Here is a 9,615-nt window from a genome sequence, read left to right on the forward strand (position 1 = left end):
ACAACCAGCGGCACCACGGGGTTTCGTGCCCTAGTTGCAGAGCGCCTCCAATTATATATAAAACTTTTGATCTCATGCAACTTTCTATTTGCAAAAATGATTTTAATATTTTAGTCTTAATGTTAATGATATAATAAAAATAATCCAATATCATTTAAAATATAAGAATATAATATTTTTTAATAAAATAATAGACAAATGAAATATTTGCTTTTATAATAATTTTTAGATAAATTTTTCTAAATATAAATATCCTAATTTGTATTACTCGATTTAAAAAACCAAAATAACTACCCAATTAAAAATAACAATTCTTATGGTTACCTACATGTACAGTGTAAAACGGGTATGTACTTAGCAAAATGCAATACTTGGGTCCCGCTTCTAGAAGAACAAATCCCACTTTCCCCGCATCCAAGCTAAAATATCCTATTCCTATGATGATCTTCGCACTGACTGACTCAAATAACACGCAACTAAAATCCATTGAAATTGTCAACCTTTTTCACTAAACTAGACGCTTCCTCCCACCTACCCTACAGATGGATAAGATTGATTGGATCCCATAATTCAGTTTTTCGCTCTCTTCTTCTTGTTATAAGCTGATCCCAAATCCCACCCATTCTTCATATTGTCACTTGTTGAGACTTATCTTGTTCAATAGGAATTGGGATATATCAACATTCATTTGGTTACAAACAGCTAAATTTGAGATGGGAGGAAGCAGAATTTTGATAATTGGAGCAACTGGTTACATTGGCCGCCATGTGGCCAATGCAGCCCTTGCTCAAGGCCACCCTACTTTCCTCCTTGTTAGGGAATCCACAACATCTAACCCTGAGAAGGCTCAATTGCTAGAGTCCTTCACATCCAAAGGAGCAACTCTGGTCCATGTAAGTTACTCATACAATGTGTTTTCAATCACCATTCAACACCACACAATGTTTTTCTTACCCATAATGTTATTTTGCCAATACCCAAATGCAGGGATCCATAGATGATTATGCAAGCCTTGTGGAGGCAGTCAAGAAAGTGGATGTGGTGATTTCCACTGTGGGTGCTGAACAGATAGCAGATCAGTTCACTCTCATCAAGGCCATCAAGGCTGTTGGGACTGTCAAGGTACAATCTATGTATATGGCTTAAACATGTTCATGACAGTGGTCTTAATGCAATTCTTTGAGTCCTGGATTGACCTTATGTGTGTCTTTTGCAGAGGTTTTTCCCATCAGAATTTGGGATTGATGTTGATAGACACCATGCAGAGGAGCCTATGAAGAGTATGTTTGACTTGAAAGTTAAACTCCGTAGAACTATTGAAGCAGAGAGCATTCCATACACATATGTTGTTCCCAACAGCTTTGCAGGCTACTTTCTTTCTAATATTGCCCAGCTTGGCCTAACAGCTCCTCCAAGAGACAAAGTTGTTATTTATGGAGATGGAACTAGCAAATGTAAGTACCATTTTCATTTTTGTAGTTGATTCATGAATACCATACACTTGTTGGTTCTTCTAGATCTGGATTACTCATGGGTTGTAGGACTCTTTTTAGTTGACCCTAGGGCTCTGTTATAAATTCCCTTACTACATTTACTGCTGTGAGTTTTTGTTGATTCAGGATCTCTGTTATTAGAATTATTTATTGATTCGTGATCTTCATTGTTAGACTTTTTTTATATCTCTGACACGAATCCGAAGCAAAGCTGCAATAGATTAGGGTCTCTGTTATTGGAATTATACTTGATCTTTGTCTGAAATATCTTTAAATGGGTTTGCAGCTGTATATTCGAAGGAAGAAGATATTGGTACATTCACTATCAAGGCAGTAGATGATCCAAGGACCTTGAACAAGATCCTCTACTTGAGGCCTCCTGGAAATACCATCTCCACCAATGATCTTGTAGCCCTTTGGGAGTCAAAGATAGGGAAGACTTTGGAGAAGGTCTATCTATCTGAGGAGCAGGTTCTTAAATTAATCCAAGGTAAGGGTTTGTAATCCCAAATCGATGGTTTATTGTTATAATTGGGTGAAGAAACATTAAGGTACGGAATATACTATTTAGGCATTGTGGGTATTACTTGTTTCTGTTGGATGCATAACTTAGCATAACCGTTTATATGAGGGTTTATATGAGGGTTGAGGGTTGAGGGTTGAGGGTTGAGGGTTGCTTAGACTGAAATGCCAATTTGTTACTTGAATTTTTCTCTGATCGTTTTATCATTAACATAATTTGTGTATCACACGAGATCAGAAATGAAGAGGGTTGAGGGTTGCTTAGACTGAAATACCAGCTCGTTACCAGAATTTTTCTCTGACTGTTTTACCATTAACATAATTTTTGTATCATACTGGATCAGAAATGAAGTCTCCGAGTAGAGATCCATCTTAAGATAGATCCATCATAAGCAGAGACTTGTGCCAATTTTTATACCATATTATGGATGAACAGTTCTAGTCCTGTAGATATCTCTGGATCACACGGAATCCATGTTAAGAAGTGTAGCAGTGTGATTTGAGTTTCTGGGGTGTCATCAGAATGAAGATGAATCATAGAGCATGCAGTCAAAACTAAAGCTCAAATAACATGCATTGCACTGTAAAAACCTAATAGCTATTAAATATAACAATTCTCGTAGTTTGAATGATTTTGAACCCTCCCATGCAAATTTTTACAATGTTTAGTGAAATTAACACCTTTTTATCTCTGTTTGGCCACATGCAGATACACCTATGCCAGGAAATTATATGGTATGCATTTTTCACACCATTTATGTGAAAGGGGATCAAACCAATTTTGAAATTGGACCTGATGGGGTTGAGGCCAGTGAGCTGTACCCAGATGTCAAGTACACAACTGTTGAGGAGTATCTCAGTGCTTTTCTGTGAATTATGTGATAATGACATTGCAAACAAATAAACATTATAAATATGTTATCTTTTTAGGAAAAGATCATGCTTCCTGTGGCAAATTCGTAAGAGGTTTTACTAGTTTATTGAAAATGAATAGAAGGGTCTTTACTGAGGCTTGTTTAAGGGCTTTCTAAGTTGGAGATGAATGATATCAATGATTGAGGTCATTTTTCAGATGAAACATTGGAGGACACAAAAATATATTTAAGATATAAAAATATTGAAAATAATATAATTTCAGCTGTTATGGATTTTGTGTATTAATAAATTTTCGAGCTTTATTTTCTTATTTGTAATGTTAAAAACTGGATTGATAATAGTGAGAGGCATTCTACAACTAGTATACCTATATTCTTAAAAGAATGATAATATTTTATTTAGAGTAATATAAGTAACTGAAACATGCATGCATGTTATCTACACGTCAAATTTATTTACAATGACATCAAAATGTCTATGGAGGTGTTATTTTATTACTCCAAATAAAATAGAACCCTCGCCACTTGTCTCTAGCTAGATTCACAGTATTTGACATGCAGGACTTTAATGGATTTCTATTCTTAGTATTTTAGATGATTCTCTTTTATTATAAGATGATTTTTTTTTATTATAAGATATCTCTCCTCATATTTTACATATATTTTTTAAATATACACATACTAGGTTTAAGGATATTTGTATGTCATTGTAGATTCCACATAATGACATTAAAGATGAAGTGTAGTGGTATGAGTGTGTTATCAAATTTTTTTATTTTGTACTATAAATTTAACAGCCATTTACATGTCAAAATATTTTATTAATAAACATAATTTTTTAAAAATAAATAAATAAAAATAAAAATTTGTCTTAATAACACCTCCATTTCTCATCCTATTTAAATAAATAAAAAAAAATTATAACTTTCAACTAAGTTAAACACCATCCACTATATTCTCCTCACTACTGTAAAACAAAGATTTTTGTCCCTAAAATTAGTTAATGTTCTTCAAATTCCATATCCACGACCATGGATTTCTCTGTGGAATGGGAAGTTCAGTAAAATTAACCCCCACAACTGTGATTTTTTACTATTGGAATTTCATGGAGGAAAATTAAATATTGGGGTTCCCTCAAAATATATATATATATATATTTTTCCTTTTTTGCAGTCTTGAAATTGATTCCCCCACTTGAGCTCCCTTTGCATCAATATTACTCAGACTGGAAGACATTGAATTAGATGAAATGAATAATTTGAAAAATGTTGGCTGGTGAATTCAGAGCGATTCCATTGATAGCTTTTTGGAATGGGAAGACCATTAAACATTCAAAATCAACACATGTAACTGTATGTTTCGATAGAAGGATAATGCACTTGGGTTGATAGAAGGATTTGTTAGTAATTTAGATATGGGAAAGGATCTTATTATTGCGATAAAGCAAAAATCTTTGGATTTTTTTCGAAACATCCTGATTTCAAACTTGTCATTGTGACTGTTATTTGATGTTCTACTGAATTTAATGTTTATTCTTTCTCTTTGTACCTTTCAAAATCCCTATTTATCTAATAAAAAACTATATGTTTTATCATCCAAAGAAATACTCCAATTCCATCAAACATGTTTTCGGACATTGTGTTGTATGTACACTGTTGAACTAGATGAAATTTTGGGCAAGTAGAGTCTGAATGATAGGTGATTTCATAAATATCTTTTTGCAAAAGGCCAGTCCATTAAACATAAAAAGTTATGAATTTAAGCTAGATGCTATATCATTTATGAAATTTTTTGATGTCAAAACAAATATCAGGGTTTTTCTAATTGTTTTCATCAATAGGTAAGTATGATAGTGCATTTGTAGTATGTTTCTTAATCCATGTCTTTATGTTGAGAAAAATGACATGGCTCCACAAAATTCTTTCCTTCTTTTTTCGTTTGCCTTCAATTTTTCTTCTAAATTTTAATAATATTAATACTTTCTTTCGTACAAAAAAAATATATGAAAACAATAAATTCTTTAACTAAATTTCAATTACAATTCTTATTTCAAATATTGATTTCTATATGTAAATAAATTAATATTTTGTATTAGTGCCCAATTTATTCATGAGATAGAAAAGAACTGTTGTTCCAAACATTAGACACATCAATGGAGTTGTTTTAGTTTATTACCATCCAGTTCTACTGACCTAAATATTAATGCATCTTACTTCATCTAATTCAAAACTATTGAAAAGTGAGAAGTCTTTAATAGTTAATGATATAATAAAAAGGATGGTAATGCATGTAGGCCATGGACTATCAAATTCTTCTATCCTTCATATTAGCATGCATTTCCAAAATCAAGGGCCTTTAAAATAAATAGATAGATTAGTGTTGACTAAAAATTTTACTTATCAATTCAGCAATGACTGATAAATAAATGAATATATAGTTGACTTATGTGTAATGTTTCAAACATAATTAATCTATTTCAATATATTAAAATTGATTGAGAGACTAATCATAAAGCTAGTCATTCACATTCTTCATTTTTTTAGTTATTAACAAATGCTTATTTATTTTCTTCAATTAGATGATTAATTTCATTATTCATAGTTCTTAATATAGATATCAGACCCTGCTACTACTTCAGTTTTAAGGGAGAAGGGTCTATGTATGTTCCCAAAGCACTTAGAGACCAAATACAATAGGTTCCCTCAAAGTTTACAAATCCAAGCCCTTACCTATCTTGGGTCTATACCCTCAAGGCTTATGGGTCGCGGATCCCCACCCTATCTTGGGACTTAAGCTATGCTTGGATTTAGACTGCCCCTCTTTAGAACATCTCATCCCCATCTTCTTAAATACTAATAGCAATACATGATTTAGACTATAAGTATACTAACTTCTCATGTATTATGAATATATATGAAATTAAGTATGACTGTCATACATATTGCAATTTATATTTATATTACTGTAGTGTCATAAAATTGCACCTCCTGCAATTTTAACCCTGGATTTGTGGTCCTCACCTTGGCAATGATATCCTTCTTCCTAGCTAAGACCTATTTTTACATTGTCACCCCTTGTCCCCTTCATGTTTGAGCCTTGAGATAGCCTCATGACCCTGTCTGGGCCCCAAGATAGGGTAGGACAGGGGTGTGGCGCCCCTGTCCCACCCTCTTAGGGTGGCCCCAAGATAGGTCCCCCCGACCCCATTTGCACTTCGGGATCCTAAATCTCCCCAATGTCGACCTTTTATGAGATGAATTAATCCTCAAGAGGCATGTATAAAAGGGAGTTGGTTTTCTCATTTGCATAAGGAGGAATGGGAGGTGAAATTCAAGCAGGAATTAGAGAAGCAAGCATAGGTGAAGATATACATCATCAAACATTCAAGAATTCAAATCTTCTTCATTCATCCATTGGAGCAATATTTCAACATTCATTTGCAAGCATGTATGTGTGTTAGGGCTTTATCATGTCACATGTCACTCCATGCAACACTTGTGATTACATTCAAGAAGCAAAGTAATCATCATCGACAAATTGCAGATCTACTTCCATTTTTTACATTCAAGCATTTGCAATTACTTTCTTTCAAGGTTGACTCCTCAACTGGGGTTTGACTGAGGCAAACCCCTATCCACAACACCCTTTTCCTCTCTTTTCTATGTAGGTTGTAGGTGCACAACTGTAATTGCAGGTTTGGGTTTCATTTGTAGAGACGGAAGAACCCTTTTCGTTTCGCGAATTTTGTGGAGGACCATGTACATTCCCGCCACGGTCCCGACGACTTTTCTCCAAATTTGCAAGGCAGGTCTGTATTAGTCTAGTTAGCCCAGTTTTGAAGTTATAGTGTGATCTCAAACTGGTAGATCCTCATTTCACTCATTTTCTCTTTCTTTTCCACTTAGTCAACAAGTCAACTTTCTCATTTACAAAAGAGGGTAAATCACACTTCAACCCCTGCAATCCACTTGGAATTCACATCCTTGTTTCCCTTGGATTTGGATCTAGTGGATTCAAGCCCCTCTTTTGAATGTAAAGTTCATTTCCAAGTGAAAATCATCCTAGTGGCTTCCTTTCTCTCTCCTAGGTGGGGAGTCACTAGGATCCAATTTTCCACTTTACATTTTGGTGAACCTAATGTCTTACACATTAATTCTGATTTCTCATTAGTAGATTTGATTAATTGCAGTTTGGATTTCAAATTTTCATTTCCAAGTTTGATCTATTTGCAAATTTTAGAGGTTAATTGCATAAAAACCCTAATTTTTCATTTTGAGAAAATTAAGCTTGTGAAGTGCAACTTTTTAATTGTTTGTTTCAGATCTGATTTTCGTTTCAAAATTGCAATTCAAATCTGTCTCTTTATTCTGAAAATTCAATGGTTAAATCATAAAACCCTAATTTTTTAGATCTTTCTATTTTTCGACCTTTGATTGCGAATTTGACCAATCTAGACAACTCCAAATCAACTGTTTTTTGGGATTCCGCAATAATATCATAATACCTATCATCCCTGAAAATTTTGAAAAAAGTTGGTCGAACCGTGTGCACTTTCACCACGGTCCTCAGCTTTTTTCCTTCTGCTTAAATCCAGAAAATTGGCATACTTTATCAATTTTAACACCCCCTAAGGTCGAACACAAATTCAAAATTTCACAAATTCAAATTCAAATTTCAAATTTGCAGTTCAAATTCCATTTTCCCTCCTTTATTAAATTTTCTATGCATGTATGGGGTGAACATTATTATGGTTAAATGACATATGAGTTTCTTGTTTGATCATAAGTGCATATGGAGTTCCTATCTTATTTTGCTAATTCAATTTTGAGTTACATTAAAGATGTTCATGATGTTCCCTTTCATGCATATGATGATAGTTTAGTTCTCCCTTTCATTCATAGCTATGATTTACCTTCTCCCAAAATTAATCTCATTAATGAGGGCACTTTGGTGCAAAAAGGGAATATGGACACTTCTTTCAAAGATCTCCCTTTAAAGATGAATGTTTGGAGATTTATGTTCCTTCTTCATCTAAAAGGTATCTCCCTCATAAGGATTATTTGGTACAAGAGGATGATATTATGGCTACTTATCCTAATGATACCGTACCTTCTTTTCATGATCTTCCCTCTAAAGATGAAGCATTAATTACATATGATAATCCTTTTTCTAATGAGTGTCTTGAACATAAAGATACCTTAGAACAAGAGGATGATCACAATTCTCCCTCTCCCAAAAATCAAGAGCCTGACAAAAATCAAATCAATGCCATTCATGTTCCTAGGAAACCAAAAATTCTTCCTGATTATCATGGTGTGCCTTACACATATACTAATGAGGTAACTGATGAGAACATGAGTGAAGCATCATATGCTTTCTTAGCTGCTACAATCCTCTCTTCAATGCACTCCAATACACCATCTCCTACCAAAGAAGTTCCTAAATAAGAACTCTTAGAGGATGATTGGGGGTCCTTAGAGCTACATCAAAGAGGCCTAGAGGATACAAGTATCCATCAAATAAGTCTAACTCAAGAGTCTCAAGAACGGAGTTAAGCAACTTGCTCAAGGATTTTCAGCAAGATATTATCAATAATATGGCTACACAACTAGACACCCTTTAGGCGAAGCAAAAACATGAGGCAACAAAAGCAATGTTAGCTAAGATCTATCCTCATTGCAAGCAGAAGAAGAGAGATTGTAAGTGTAAGAAGGTGGTAAGTATAGAAAGAAAATATAACCAACCAAATTTTAATCCTTTGAAAGATGATGATGCTCAAATCTTCTATGTAGTACAAAGAAGGTCATGGGCTCCAATACAAGGTATGCCACCAGATCCTTTATCTTTTAACGGTCCGTATTCTTTTGCATCCAATAACAAATGGCAATGATCCTTTATCTTTTAACGGTCCGTATTCTTTTGCATCCAATAACAAATGGCAATCTCAATATCCACAAAACTTTGGAAACTATGGCACCCAATCATGGAAGTATTAGCCAACTTCTTGGCCTAACCCACAAACCCAGTGACAACTACCACAAGGAAATTGGCAGCCACAACCAATAAATTGGCAGCAACCAAAAAAATGGAGATGACAACAATGGTCTAACCAACCAATTGGTTACCTCCAATCTAACCAACCTGCCTATCAACCAGATATTATGCCACCTGCACCAACAAATGTATCTCCATCAAGACCTACTCAATTGCCTGCTCCTAATCCCAATAATAAACCATAGCAACAACAACAACCAGTTTACTCTACAGATTTTAATCAATACCTTGCATATGCAGTCAACATCAGTGATATACACCTTCATCCAGGAAAAAATTTACCTTCTCCTATTACACCGGTTATAACAGAACTATCAAGTGAAGAAGAGGGCCATGTTGATTATAGTCCTCCTTTACTTAGTGATCCAATTACAAATCCAAAACCCCCATTTCCTCAAAGACTAGCATTGCCAAAATTTAGGACATGTGGTTCCATATGATCTATGGCTAACACTTCAGATTTAATGGTTACCTTGGTTCCATACTTTATTCTAAAGAACATGTGTGACCAATTAGATGACAAATAACCTCCCAACTTAGCTATAAAGTCTATAGAAAGGCATATGGAAAAATAGGGTAGTAAATCAAACACATAGATGTCCCGTGGGATTGAAAAATTAGGACACGCATGTAGGGTGAGACTTAGATTTTAAATTACTCCAACAATATTA

The 9,615-nt window shown here is 34.3% G+C and overlaps 1 protein-coding gene across 1 annotated transcript; it reads left to right on the plus strand.

The window, feature by feature from the left end:
• The first annotated feature begins 456 nt into the window (after positions 1-456).
• LOC131034373 (phenylcoumaran benzylic ether reductase IRL1) lies at positions 457-3,163 on the plus strand. The gene is made up of 5 exons (XM_057965843.2): positions 457-893; positions 988-1,122; positions 1,217-1,454; positions 1,780-1,983; positions 2,725-3,163. Exons 1-5 carry the CDS (start codon positions 714-716, stop codon positions 2,886-2,888), a joined length of 921 nt encoding a protein of 306 aa, XP_057821826.2. The 5' UTR covers positions 457-713; the 3' UTR covers positions 2,889-3,163.
• Positions 3,164-9,615: the final 6,452 nt, after the last annotated feature.

This window comes from Cryptomeria japonica, chromosome 4 (assembly GCF_030272615.1).
Source record: "Cryptomeria japonica chromosome 4, Sugi_1.0, whole genome shotgun sequence".
NCBI classification, from domain to species: Eukaryota; Viridiplantae; Streptophyta; class Pinopsida; order Cupressales; family Cupressaceae; genus Cryptomeria; species Cryptomeria japonica.

Bases quoted from the DNA above. Each gene is read 5' to 3' on its own strand.
- LOC131034373 (XM_057965843.2), top strand. From the start codon at position 714: ATGGGAGGAAGCAGAATTTTGATAATTGGAGCAACTGGTTACATTGGC. The intron at 1,123-1,216 runs GTACAATCTATG...TGTCTTTTGCAG, and splicing joins AGGCTGTTGGGACTGTCAAG to AGGTTTTTCCCATCAGAATT. The intron at 1,984-2,724 runs GTAAGGGTTTGT...GGCCACATGCAG, and splicing joins GGTTCTTAAATTAATCCAAG to ATACACCTATGCCAGGAAAT.